The sequence below is a fragment of the Chiloscyllium punctatum genome, chromosome 48, assembly GCF_047496795.1.
Source record: "Chiloscyllium punctatum isolate Juve2018m chromosome 48, sChiPun1.3, whole genome shotgun sequence".
Lineage (NCBI taxonomy): Eukaryota > Metazoa > Chordata > Chondrichthyes > Orectolobiformes > Hemiscylliidae > Chiloscyllium > Chiloscyllium punctatum.
The window spans coordinates 18,575,941-18,589,923 of NC_092786.1; the positions used below are offsets into that span (position 1 = coordinate 18,575,941).

The window sequence follows — 13,983 nt, forward strand, 5'->3', positions numbered from 1 at the left end:
GACGAATTTGTGACTGATATCCTTAAACAAAGGGAATTGTGGAGAAACTCAGCAGGTCTGGCAGCACCTGCGGAGAGAGAAACAGAATTAACATTACATGTCCAGTACGACTCCTCATATGAATGGGGATGGAAAATGAGCATTTTCCGTGTTTGTTTCCAATTTCCAGCATCTGCAGTATTTTATTTTTATTTAAGTGACTAATTTCTTTAGAGGGTTGTGGAAGAGGTTGAATGAAAACAATATTTTTTGTTCTCCTAGATATATTTAGCATCACTAGCAATGTGGATATTTCATATGTTTGCGTATTGCATCAATATATACACAGTGACACCTTTTAAGACTGTGAATTCCTTAATAGCAAAATGAATTTGTAAAAATCTGATCCAAATCTGAAATGGCTACACTGGGCTCAAACTTTCATTCACCCTGTCCATGTCAGGAGGAAGGTCCAGGGGGAGCAGGGGTTGGGGGTGGGGTGGGGGGGGGGATTCTTGCCCACATTCCTGCCTTGTGGGATTTGAAGAACCCGGGATAAGGATGAGGACAATATACCTGCACACCCGTGCTTGCCTGCTCAAAAGCTTTTCAGAGCCCCTGCTATTTTCATGGTGCAATTTGATATGAAATTCACGCCATCTCTGAGGAGTTGCAAACTATGAAGTAATCTGATCTGACATAGGAAGCAAAAAAAGAGCAGTCACCTGCTCCTGGAATTCTTTCGTTGACATGTTTCAAAATACAAAAACAAAATTGTTCCTTTGGTTTAAATTGTGTAGGTGCTGTACTGTAAGTTAAATGTATTTTTACTGCATTGATTGAGTACAGGGGTCTGGAATAAAAAGTCCATTTTGTATGTGTTGGCATGCATGACATTAATTTTTGCAAATGAGAAAATGCTGCAGTACTTTCAATATGATACAAAACTGTGCTGAGAAACTCTCTTGTCATATTTTGACTGAAGTTTAAATGCCCAGCAATATTTAGGTTTGAACAACTGCAACTCAATTTTAACAATTCTATTGCTGACATTTCTAGAAATTGTTTTGATAGCTAGGGTTATTATGAATGCCTGGCTGAACTGATAAAGATCCAGTACCTTACCTCAGCAAAAGGTATGTGTTCACATTTTAATTGACTGTTTAAAGAGTTGACTAAAGGATTACCTGTCTTTGATCTTGCAGAGGATACGTGTTTGTGTTACAAAGTCACAGAGCCATGCAGTATGGAAACAGACCCTTTGGTCCAACCAGTCTACATTAACCATGTTCCCAAACTAAACTAGTCCTACCCATCTGCATTTGGTCCATATTCCTCCAAACCCTTCCTATTCATGAACTTATCCAAATATCTTTTAAATGTTATAACTGTACCTGCATCCACCACTATCTCTGGCAGTTCATTTCACACACAAACCACTCTTTGTATAAAAAAGTTGCTTTTCGTGTTCTTTTTAAATCTTTCTCCTCTCTCCTTAACGATATGCCCCCTAGTCTTGAACTTCCCCACCCTAGGGGAAAAAACCCTTGACATCCACTTTATCTGTGCCCCTCATAATTTTATAAACCTCAATAAGGTCACCCCTCAACCTTCTATACTCCACCGAAAAAGTCCTAGCTTTTCCAAACTATTTTTATTACTCAAACCCTCCATTCAGGGCAACATCCTGGTAAATCTTTTTTGAATTCACTTCAGTTTTTAATAATATCCTTCCCATAACAGGGCAACCAGAACCACACACAGTACTCCCAGAAGTGGCCTCACCAATATCCAGTACAACCTCCACATGACATCCCAACTCCTACATCAACGAAGAGGATTTACGTTTCTTGAATGTGTTTTCGGAATGAAAGTTTATTTTCAGCATGAATGATTTAGAGTATTGCACCTCTATTTTTAATGTCCTTTTCAATAATATCGTGAGGTCTGTCCACATACTGAGTGAGTGACTGGGAAGGATTCAAAGAGGGGGTAGGGGAATATGAAGGGTATGTGAGGTATATAAGTGGGTTTGGTTCAGGGTGAGGGAATCAGTATCTGATATTCATCAGTAAAACTAGGTCAACATCTCCACAAACAGGAGAGAGTATTCCAGCCAGCCGGTTCACTACCTGCCTGTCTTGATTGTTTCCTCAATCTCATTCTGTCCAGGAAGGCCACTTCTAATCAAGATGTATCTGCCAGGTTGATAGGTTTCCTAACTTGCTCCTTCTTAACTCCTTTACAGAAATAATGCTCCACTTGGTCAAAATGAGAGCTGAGGAACATCTTTAGTTCTGAGGAGATGGTTTCATCAGGCAGTAGAGAGACAAAAAATATAGCTTTTGATTATTCTTTTAGTTATTGATGTCATAGGATTGTCATGGGGGTGGGGCGAAGGAAACAATCCTATTACAAAATATTGATTCACTGTATTCTAAAGACTGACCATTTTGGTTGCTCATTTATTTTTTAAAGAAATTGTTTAAATTTCAAAAGGAGAAAGTTGTCTTTATTTAAATGCGGGCACAATCCAAATTATTCCTTCAGTGCAAAGACACACATTCTCAGCCAGCTTCATCATCCGTGCAATCCAAAAGCTGATCAAATGGAAACCAAAGGAAGCTGTAACAATGGATCATTGGGCAATTGCAAGGCATAAACTGGACGTGATGTGGACTGCCACCAAAACTTCCGAAGGGCATTCTGTTCATTGTCTGATCAATTAGATATTTGCAGCCAAGATGTCATTGGTAGCAACATGGGAGCAATAAAGCCCCCGTGTATCTAGTTTGTGGCCAGGATTAATTTTCTGAAATGTAACTAAAGACAGCAAAGATAAAAAGGGACCCAAAGATGCCCAATGTTCCCGACAATCAGGCTTGGATATGGGAGCATTAGTTCACATAATATGCCATCTGGACTGGCTCTTTCTAGCCATGTTGTAACAATTTTAAAGTAATCATTTTGCAAGCCAGACATAAATTCCCATAAAAAAATTTAAATTTTAGCCTTTATTGGTTTAAATAAAGTTGACCTTCAATCCATCACTGTGCATTTAACTCAAGAACCTTCTTGCATTCCTGAATTGTAGTCCATTTCTGACACTGTTTTATAGCATTGTCTTAAAGCTCTATAAAGCAACATCTAACATCTTCGTATGAAAACTTCAGAAGAGGGCCTCAAAACGGTCAATTCTCTTAATAAGCCATCACGGTTATTTTTAACATAAAGCATCGACTGTACTATAGACTATCTTGTCTATTCTTTTGTTGCTGTGCCTCATTTCCATTTGTACACAACTTATTGGAGTTTCTTGACCTGGTAATAGTCTGGGACTGAGAATACTCACTATCACAATTGATGTGGCGAGGATCTTACATATTCTCCAAGAAGCAGTGAAACAATGTGATTGATCTTCAATGATCAATTTATTGGTCATAGTTACACCTGGGGTGTTTTAGCTCAGCAGAAAAGGTCTTGCCTGCTACCATGACTGGTTAAACCATTCATTTGCTTACAAGTCCAACTAGTTGCAGTAAGTAGGACCTCTGCAGAGTTGAGTTGATTTGATGACGACAATGGGTAACTGGAATCAATTTTTTTAGTCTTGTTATCAGATTCTTAGGTCAGGCAGTTCTGAGGTACCCCAAGGTGCATTGATAATTGGATGGTCAACTTAATTGAACCTTGGAAGAGTAACGACAAACTCAGCTGCAGGTAACACCACAAACTAAATTTCTGCTGCTTAAGGTACTTCTGATGAATTGGACTTGAAATGTTCTGTGCTGGACACATACTTACGCAACTGGTTAAACCCACACACTTGGCACTCACTGTGTTGTAGTATGATAAGCCATTCCTAGTTTGCTGGGACAAGAGGAGTTATGTGAACTTTGTATGAGATATAACTAGACTGTACTTATCACTGCTTTCAAAGGAGTGTGATTTAGAGATTGGGATTATCACATGTGTCAGATCCCTAGGTAGATGCAAGTTAGCTGGTATTTAACACACTTAAGCAAGGAAAAGTTATTTAACACCAAATCCCATTTTTCCTCCTGTGGATGCCAGTCATGACGTTGAACTATAAGATGTTCCAGTGATGCAGATTGTTTCCATCACCCAGGCATGTTCCTGACCCAAAGCCATCTCCTGCTGGGCGCTGCGCAGGCTTAAAAACGCGGCTTGAACATATTCCTGAAGCTTTCATCAGATTAACTTCCAATCCCTGTCCAATTATAAGACCTTTCCCTCAATCTCCAAATTGCCCCATGCAGTCTTGACCAACACATGCACAAGCAACAGAAACAGGCAAAAACACCACTCTAATATGGTTAACAAGGACTCTCTGTTTGTAGACTTACTACAGTAACAGACCTATCGACCTCAAAATAGGGGGGGTTCCTGAAAATCCCAGCTGCATGGTGAGGGCAAGACCTGGTTTCATCTTCTTGCTGTGTCTGAGGAATGTCACAATGCAAGGTAAATCCCCCCACCCTCCCAGCCTAACCTCTTCCATGACATATCTATGGAGCCAATGCAAAGGGAACTTGAAGCTAATTATTCTCTCAAGTTAAAACCAACAGATAAATAACACCATAATAAATGTTATTATTGGAAATGTAGCACATCTCAGCCAATATTGCCAACACATTTTACATGAATTAAAGACATGCTCTAATATTGATTAATGCATTTATGTGCTTTCAGAAAAAGATAGTTCTCATGAGAAAACTTAAGTGCACGTAATGGGTTTCAAATGTTTACATGGTAAATATTTATTCAATTTGGCATTTAAATTTGCTCTGAAACCAAAGATTCTGGTTGCAGCTTGTAATATTAGCTGGTTTTTTTTGTAAAATTAGCTAATAATTGATTAACTCTGGTTGATATATGTTCACATTACTACCACCACAAATAAATCTGGGACTCACCCACACAAATAGTTTACAAAAGATAACTTGTTGTGTCTCATGCAGATGTACAAATACTGTGACAGCTGAGTAGTACACAATATGGTCATATGGTCAAGTCCATCAGTAGAGTGTTTTTAAAAAAGCTAGCTTTGTAAACACTGATAACAACATGAATAAACCTTTACCTTGTCTGACAAACTACTTTAAGAGAATACTTCAGCAACTCGACAGCTAAGCCACTCCAGCTGTCTCAGTGTTGACTTCAGTTGAAGACAATATTACCTCACAATTCAAACGAGGAAGGTTTAGAATGGACAACAAAATTAAAGTTTCAAGTTTAAAAAACTGGGCTGTACATGCCAACTATTCACCTGATGTAATTCTGGGAACAGAGTGTTTAAAAATAACAGCAGCTCTGCACAAATTACAGAAGCCGATGCCAGCCTCAAATGTCAGGCCATGTAGCAATGACTTCATGTTAGATAGAAGCAGAAAGGAGGGCAGAAAGGACTGGATTTAAAGTGAAGGTACAGAGTTTGGCTTTAGGCACCTTTTGACTTTTGGACCAGCAGCTAGGGTGCCATAACATTAACAGACAATCACAACACAGGGCCCCGACAAAACAAGGCAATGCAATTCCTGGTAGCATCTCCAAGAATCTGACCGACATGTCAAACTCTCAACTGATCAGTATCATTGAGAACCTGGCCAAGACAAAGCCTCAATAGGTGAAGAGGAACTGATCCTTACAGGTATATAACAGCATTATTAGAGTAGCGGCAGTGTTAAATGTTACAAAACAAAGGGCATCAATATGCATCATTTGCCATTCACCAGATATTCTATAACCATTCAGGAAGTAGGGTGCCAATGGGTGATAGCATATAAAAGTCAAAGGCAGGTACTGGAAATAAAAGGGATGTTAATCCCAGTCCAATTCAGGGTCTTCGTGATTGTACAATACTGGGGGTAGAAATGTTCAATGAATTAGACGTACTAATGCACCTAAGAACTAGCAGATAACTTGGAAAGATATACAAAGGAAAATACTGCAAATGATGGGAAGACAAGCTCCAGTGAAAAATATAGTCATCACTTGATTGAGTTTTTTGAAGAAGTAACAAAGAAGATTGATGAGGGCAGAGCAGTAGATGTGATCTATATGGACTTCAGTAAGGCATTCGACAAGGTTCTCCACGGGAGACTGATTAGCAAGGTTAGATCTCATGGAATACAGGGAGAACTAGCCATCTGGATACAGAATTGGTTCAAAGGTAGAAGACAGAGGGTGGTGGTGTAGGGTTGTTTTTCAGACTGGAGGCCTGTGACCAGTGGAGTGCCACAAGGATCGGTGCTGGGCCCTCTACTTTTTGTCATTTATATAAATGATTTGGATGCGAGCATAAGAGGTACAGATAGTAAGTTTGCAGATGACACCAAAATTGGAGGTGTAATGGACAGCAAAGAGGGTTACTTCAGATTACAACAGGATCTGGACCAGATGGGCCAATGGGCTGTGAAGTGGCAGATGGAGTTTAATTCAGAAAAATGCAAGGTGCTGCATTTTGGGAAAGCAACTCTTAGCAGGAATTTTTCACTTAATGGTAAGGTCCGAGGGAGTGTTGCTGAACAAAGAGACCTTGGAGTGCAGGTTCATTGCTCCTTGAAAGTGGAGTCGCAGGTAGATAGGATAGTGAAGAAGGTGTTTGGTATGCTTTCCTTTATTGGTCAGAGTATTGAGTACAGGAGTTGGGAGGTCATGTTGCAGCTGTACAGGACATTGGTTAGGCCACTGTTGGAATATTGCATGCAATTCTGGTCTCCTTCCTATCGGAAAGATGTTGTGAAACTTGAAAGGGTTCAGAAAAGATTTACAAGGATGTTGCCGGGGTTGGAGGATCTGAGCTACAGGGAGAGGCTAAACAGGCTGGGGCTGTTTTCCCTGGAGCGTTGGAGGCTGAGGGGTGATCTTATAGAGGTTTACAAAATTATGAGGGGCATGGATAGGATAAATAAACAAAGTCTTTTCCCTGGGGTCAGCGAGTCCGGAACTAGAGGGCATAAGTTTAACGTGAGAGGGGAAAGATATAAAAGAGACCTAAGGGGCAACTTTTTCACGCAGAGGGTGGTACGTGTATGGAATGAGCTGCCAAAGGATGTGGTGGAGGCTGGTACAATTGCACCATTTAAAAGGCATTTGGATGGGTATATGAATAGGAAGGGTTTGGACTGATATGGGCCAGGTGCTGGCAGGTGGGACTAGATTAGGTTGGGATATCTGGTTGGCATGGACAGGTTGGACCGAAGGGTCTGTTTCCGTGCTGTACATCTCTATGACTCTATGAGTTATAAGAAGAGATTGATCAGGGGATGAGACATACAGACTCCTCTGTCAGGTATTACCTGAAATTAAGGTGATTACTAAACAAGGCAGTGGGTTCATTGACACCTCTCCAGTAGTGACTCAACCACCGGGCCCATAATTAATACCCGGTAAAGCCAGAGACCATGATGCCTGTGGAGGCAATTGTACAAGGACCCACAGGTCAGGGAATCCTGAGGCTAACTGCCTCAATCACCAATTCCTGAATCTGATCAGTCAAAAAGCCCAACAGATCCTACCCATTCATGATCGACTCTATGGCACTCAACATGATAACACTGTGAGAACACCCGCAATAGTGATAAGTCCCAAAATCATCCTTAACGGGTTGAAACCAGAAAGTAAAATATTTACAAATTTAGGTCAAGCTAATGGGTTCTGGTTGGTACCATGGGACCAAGAATCTGAAGATAAATTTATTTTTACAGTAGGATGGAGGTAGTAGACTTGGACAATTCCACAACAGCCTGCACACCATCCACTGGGTCACAAGTGAGCAAAGGCTAAGTTAGTGCGATGTTCAGCCACATAATGGTACAACCTTACAATATGTGAATGGCTATCCTAACAGTAATAGTGTGAGGTAGCATTGCTGCCTTACAGCGACAGGGACCTGGGTTCAATTCCAGTCTCGGGTGACTGTCTGTGTGGAGTCTGTACATTCTCTGTCTGCATGGGTTTCCTCCAGGTGCTCCAGTTTCCTCCCACAGTCCAAAGATGTGCAGGTCAGGTGGAAATGCAGGGTTACAGGGATGGGATGTGGTCCTGTGGGGTGTTCTTCGGAGGGTCTAGGTGAACCCGATGGGTCAAATGGCCTGCCTCCATACTGTAGGGATTCTATGTCTGGGTCAGAGAAGAGTTCACAACAGAACTCTCTTTATAGTTTTACAATTCATAAAGGGAGTGGGCTTTTGCCCGAAATGTCGATTTCGCTGCTCCTCAGATGCTGTCTGAACTGCTGTGCTCTTCCAACACCACTAATCCAGAATTCATAAAGGGATACTCGATTCAAGATGAACCCCAAAAACATGCAAGTAGTACAGATGGGGGTTAGATACTTAGGACGCGAGAGTAGTATCCTGCCACAGGACAGGAAAATGGTGACAATGGGCCTGCCTCGCCCCATCACAGTCAAGTCCGAAATATCATGGAACTGTTTAACGACTGCCACAGCCCACTACCCCAGTCTGCAGAGCCCATCCCGAGGTCAGTGAGGGGAGGAAAACCTGGATCGAAAGACAGGGTTTGGGGACCAGAGCAGACGACAGCTTAAACAGAGTTGAGGACTGATCTCATGTCAGCACCAGCTGTCACCTCATATGTCCTGGCCTTCCCACATTTTCCCCAGTATTGATGGGAGTTTTTATAACGCCTGTAGAACGAGGAGACAACATGAGACGCATAGCATATTATTCCACACTGTAGTCCCCTGTAGTGAAGGGACTGGCCAGGTGCGGGGCAAGACTGTGCTACATGGACAGCCTAGGTGTACGAACATCTCAGCATGTCCGGATAGATAATACTGCACTCTCAGCATATGTAGGTGTTAAACACTGGGAAATTGAAAGCAGCATCTGACTCCAGATGGACAGCATGGGAAGCTGTGTCACTACTGACAAACAAGGCAGTGCATATCATAAGTGATACTAAAGGTAATCCAGCAGGTGGAACAACATCCAAAAGGGAACCACAACAGTGGCAGACAAGATTAGACGACCAAGTAGAGAGAGGAATCTCAGATGAACCACTTGAGGATCCAGATTTGACCTTCTTACGCAATGGATCTAGAAGATGTATAAATAAGCATTTTCGGACAGCGGGGTGGGTATGATAACAACTTTAATCAATCTTTCCCTTATCTGACAAACTATTTCAAGAGAATACTTCAGCAACTTGACAGCTAAACCACTTCAGTTCCTTCATTTGAAGACAATATCACCTCATGGTTCAAACAAGGATGACTGGAGAGTTTAGAATGGATAGTGAAAGTTACAAAGCAAGTAAAGAAACTGGGCTCTACAGTCCAATGATTACCTGGAATAATTCAAGGAACAGAGTGCTTAAAAATAATAGTGGCTCTGCACAAATTATAGATGAAGCTGGTGCCAGCCTTGAATGTCAGGTCATGCAGAAACGAGGGCAGAAGGGACTGGATTTGAAGATTGCACCAAAACGAGTGGAATTATCTCCAATTAAAATAAGCTTTTCTCACATATAAATGAACCCACTGAGATAGTTCACCCATTTATATTAACTAAATGTTGGCTCAAATGATGTTTAATCCCTTTGTGTTGCTAGAAGATTTACAAAATAATTTCACGACAGGCTCTGAAAAATTGAAGCTTTGATTCTAAGTGAAAACAAAGATTATTCAAAACAGAGCATCTCCAAACTTGACGATACCTAATAACAAGGTATATGTCATGATTATTTTAATAAGCCGACTATTGTATTTGTTTCCGAAGTAGCCAAATGTTGCAGATTAAGAAGGCTGCAAGGAGTTCAGGCGTTACAATTAACTAGAAACTCAGCTTAAGTATATATGATCTACATTAAACTGCAGATTGATGGCATGAGTGCCTTATATTCAGGAGTTTGCACATTCCCTGTGTCACGTAAGTTTAGGCAGCTTCAGTCACTGTGGGTCACAATCCCAAAACTGGTTGATATAGAGAATCTGAAAGCAGAGATCTAAAAGCATAGCTGGTGACAGCATCCATGGGGATGGGTGGAAGCCACATGGCGGTTGTAATGAGGTTTCAACCATGAGCTGGAGCTTAGCTATGTTATGGAACAGTTTGAACTCTATTTCTGAAGCAAACAGCTCAATCCAAGCTGTTCCATGCTGTAGAAATTCTGCTACCTTAAATACAAAGTTATGAGAAAAATACCTGATGGCACTAGTATGGGCACATGAAGAACTGGGAAGGAAAAAAATCTCATTCAAGCCAAGCAGAAAAAAGCCCAGTCACTGACTACTATTAATCTTATTTATATAGATCAGTGTCCAGTTTTGAGCAGGAAGACCTGTGCAAATTTCATTACAATCTTATCCCAACCATGTTCGGCAAAGTAAAATATGATCTAACTATTGGCCCCAGATGTAGGAAAGGAGATTTCACAGGATACGTTTGACAAGCATCGCAGCTCACTATAACTGGAGCAAGGTCACCCAGTTATTAAAATTAAAAGGAGCAATTCACGAAACAAAGAAACATAACCTTCCCTCAAATGTAATGCATTTAAATTTGGTTTGCAAGATGTTTTAAACTCCAGTAAGTGGCAGCTGGGGAACACTGTCAAATTTACCATAGGTCATAACAGGCATGAACAAGTCAGTTAGTTAGGGCTATTTCACACAGGAAGATAGTTGTGTGCAAAAGGAACAGAAGCAACTCATACAGATAGGGAAAAGATACCTGTAAATGTAAATACTCAAACACTGTGTAGGAGACTGGTCCAAACAGCAAGCTAAACTTGTAAAGGAAGTTCTGTCTCTAACCATAATAAATACCACACCAGCAGATTTGGGACACATGTTTGGCCATACATAATATATTCCTATAGGCAAAAGTGAGGACTGCAGATGCTGGAGATTAGAGTCGAGAGTGTGGTGCTGGCAAAGCACAACAGGTCGGGCAGCATCCAACGAGTAGAAGAATCGACATTTTGGGCAAAAGCCCTTTGTCAGAGGTGAGGTTCACTCCTGATGAAGGTCTTTTGGCTGAAAGGTCGATTTTCCTGCTCCTCGGATGCTGCCTGACCTGCTGTGCTTTTCCAGCACCACACTGTCGACTATATTCTGATACTCTACAAATATAGAATGACTCTACACTTCTTGTTTACTGTAACAAAACATAAAACTTAAAATATAAATTGCCATTTACAGAGGAAAGGGTTCAAAAGTATTTACTGGGAACTCTGGATTTTAAAATGAATAATAAGCACAGTACATGTCTCTCGATTTCAAGACTTGCACTCCCCACTGAAACTACCGGCATTTGACTCTGTCTAAACCGTTTCTTACAGGTCGTTATGAATATTCTTCAAATTATAAATAGTAGGGTTTACACATTGAGGTGAGAATGGCAAAGAAATGGAACTGATTCCAAATTATTTGCATCTTTTTAATGTTCTCTATATTCACTTAAGACATCATTAGTCTCCTGTTCTGCGCATCAGAATTTTAATGCAGCTATTTAAATTTTACTAGGGCCAATAATTGACATTTTTAGTTGCAGCTGATTGGAGAAACTACACTAAGTATTTCATTCTTTCATTAGACTTGCAGTCTGTTTAAAATAAGTGTGATCCTGGTTCGAACTGGAGTCTACGGCCCACTTCAGTCAACAGCTTGTGTGTTAGCCTTTGATATTCAGCCATTCATCAGTTAACATTTTTTGGCACATTGATAATTCAGAAAGGGGAAAGAAATCAAATGCATCTTAGGAAACATTTGATTTGTGAACCCTTTTATTTTAACCTATACTGTTAAAGATGCATTTTATGGATTTGCATTGAAAAAAAACCTCATTTCAGCTTCATCCCTGGCATTAACGCCTTGAACAACTTACCTATCTATGCAAAATTGATTCCAAGTTGGACTAAGTTGTTTATGCCACTTGAATTGCAGATTGATCTTGGGATAAATGTACTGTGGACATCAATACTTGGGACTTTCTAATTCAATCTGTCTTAATGTAGCTTATGCACAGCAATGTTCAATTATTCCAGTATCACAATTTCGAACTCGCTAACTGCCTTACAAAATACAAGTACAGAAGACTACAGAACTGCACCATCCCAAGTATTAAAAGCGACTAAGCCACAGCAACTCTCACCATCAGAAAATTCCCGGCAACAATGTGGACAGTAACATACACCCACAGGGCTTCTTCCATTCAAACTTTCAGAAACAACAGGAATAACACATTTTGGCATAGCGAAGATCCATTCATTTAAGCAGGCCATAAAACAATACATATTAAACTAAATTAGAACTGCAGGTACAACAGATGCATCTGTTTTGACTGAACAGATGGCAATTCATAGTTTGTGTATTAAAAAGTTTAACTCCTGGATTCCAGTTTGGGATTTTTTATGTTAAAAAAGAGTGGGGGGAACAATAAAAAGCTTTTCAACTCAACTAAAACTTCACCTGCCAACCAGGAATGTGTCACTCTGTTCAACTTTAGGAATTGAGGAGTGTAATGGCAGTTAAGTGTGGATGGTTAATCTGATAATTTAATCGGTAAATGCTGGTTTAGAGGGTGTGATCCTTAGACCAAGAGAGTAAAAGGAAATGAAACACACTGAGAATAAAGTGATTACCTCAGGTAATGAAAAACTGAGATAGTTGCACAGGATCAAAGCCCTTTGTAAATTCACTGCAGAATCAATGTACCTAACAGCAAGTTGTCACCTGCATACTGCAGACAGCTTGCCTCTGCCACTATGGGGCTTTGAAAGCTAACACCCAGGAACAGACAATCACACTGTGGCAATGTTGTGGTCACAAAGCTAAGTATGAAATGAGAAAAACATGTTACTACACTGCACATCAGAAAGTTTAGCTGAGAGCTATGTGCTGATTAATATCAGAGCCCCCCTCCTCCACACTCCCAGCCTCTTGATGATCTTGTCACATCTGGCTGACAAATCCTTACAAGCTCATCCAAAACGCGCTGTGCTGCAGGACAGGCTCAAGGAGTTGGAGGCAGCGAGCACACACTCGAGATTATGGAACTAATGAAGCTGACTGCTTCAGCAATCTGAGCGAGAAAGAAACACACACACAGACACAAAGAAAAAAACATCCTGCCCCAAGGACTGTCGACACAATTTACAAACAATAAAGTCAGGACGTGCAGCTAATTAGCTTCACTGGAAACGAGCTCAGAGACAAGGCAGCAATTCTCAATGACACTGCCCACCCCTTGGATTTTGTTTCGTCCCTCGGAATTCACTCCGTCCGGCACATTTCCCGGCACTGAATGACCTGATGTCCAGATATCTTCCACACTGACGCGAATTTACATGAAGTTCTTTGGAAAGATCAAATCGAAACTTTCAGTGCCTCTCCCCCCCCCACCCCCCGATGCTGCTGCAGGCAGTTAGTTAAAAACCAAAGAAACAAAATAAATAAAGCCCTCACCTCAGACATTGTCAGCACTGACCGGTCCGCACCGTTACCCTGCACTTTGCCATTCCTCGCCGGTTCAGAAAGATTCACATCAGGTCCTGTCTGGAACAGCCAGCGTGTCTGAATCCCAGTTTTTTTTTTGGGTTGTGGTTCCAACACTGGCTGCACAGGAGATCCTCCCACTCGGTGTTCCTCGGGAGTTTTTTTTTCGTTGTGTGTTTGAAGGGAGGGCGGGGGGGGGAGAGGGGAGGGAGACTATAATTCGCTGTCTACCTCAGTGGCCCCAGGCTGGTGTGTTCTCACCCTGCTCCCGGAGTCACAGGGCAGTCCCTCTGCTCTACCGAGCCCTGACACTTACCTTTCGCCCAGATTTGATCAAAAGGAATTACAAGAGGGCTGCCTCGGCATCCCAATTAAATGCAGTCAGAACGGATTGTACCTCAGCCCTGTCGACTGGAATGACACATCAATGCAACTACTTATATATATAAAAAAACACTGAAACAGATACCATTGATTCATTGCTGCATTAATCCAGACTGCCTAAGAACTTTTTAAAA

At 41.2% G+C, this 13,983-nt stretch overlaps 1 protein-coding gene across 1 annotated transcript in view; it reads right to left on the reverse strand.

The window, feature by feature from the left end:
• The window catches only part of bnc1 (basonuclin zinc finger protein 1), a 131,168-nt gene extending 117,470 nt beyond the window's left edge, over nt 1-13,698 (reverse strand). Inside the window, exon 1 of the mRNA XM_072564783.1 lies at nt 13,436-13,698. Coding sequence (XP_072420884.1) covers nt 13,436-13,444 — 9 coding nt within the window. The 5' untranslated portion in view covers nt 13,445-13,698. The remainder of the gene's footprint in view (nt 1-13,435) is intronic.
• Nucleotides 13,699-13,983: the final 285 nt, after the last annotated feature.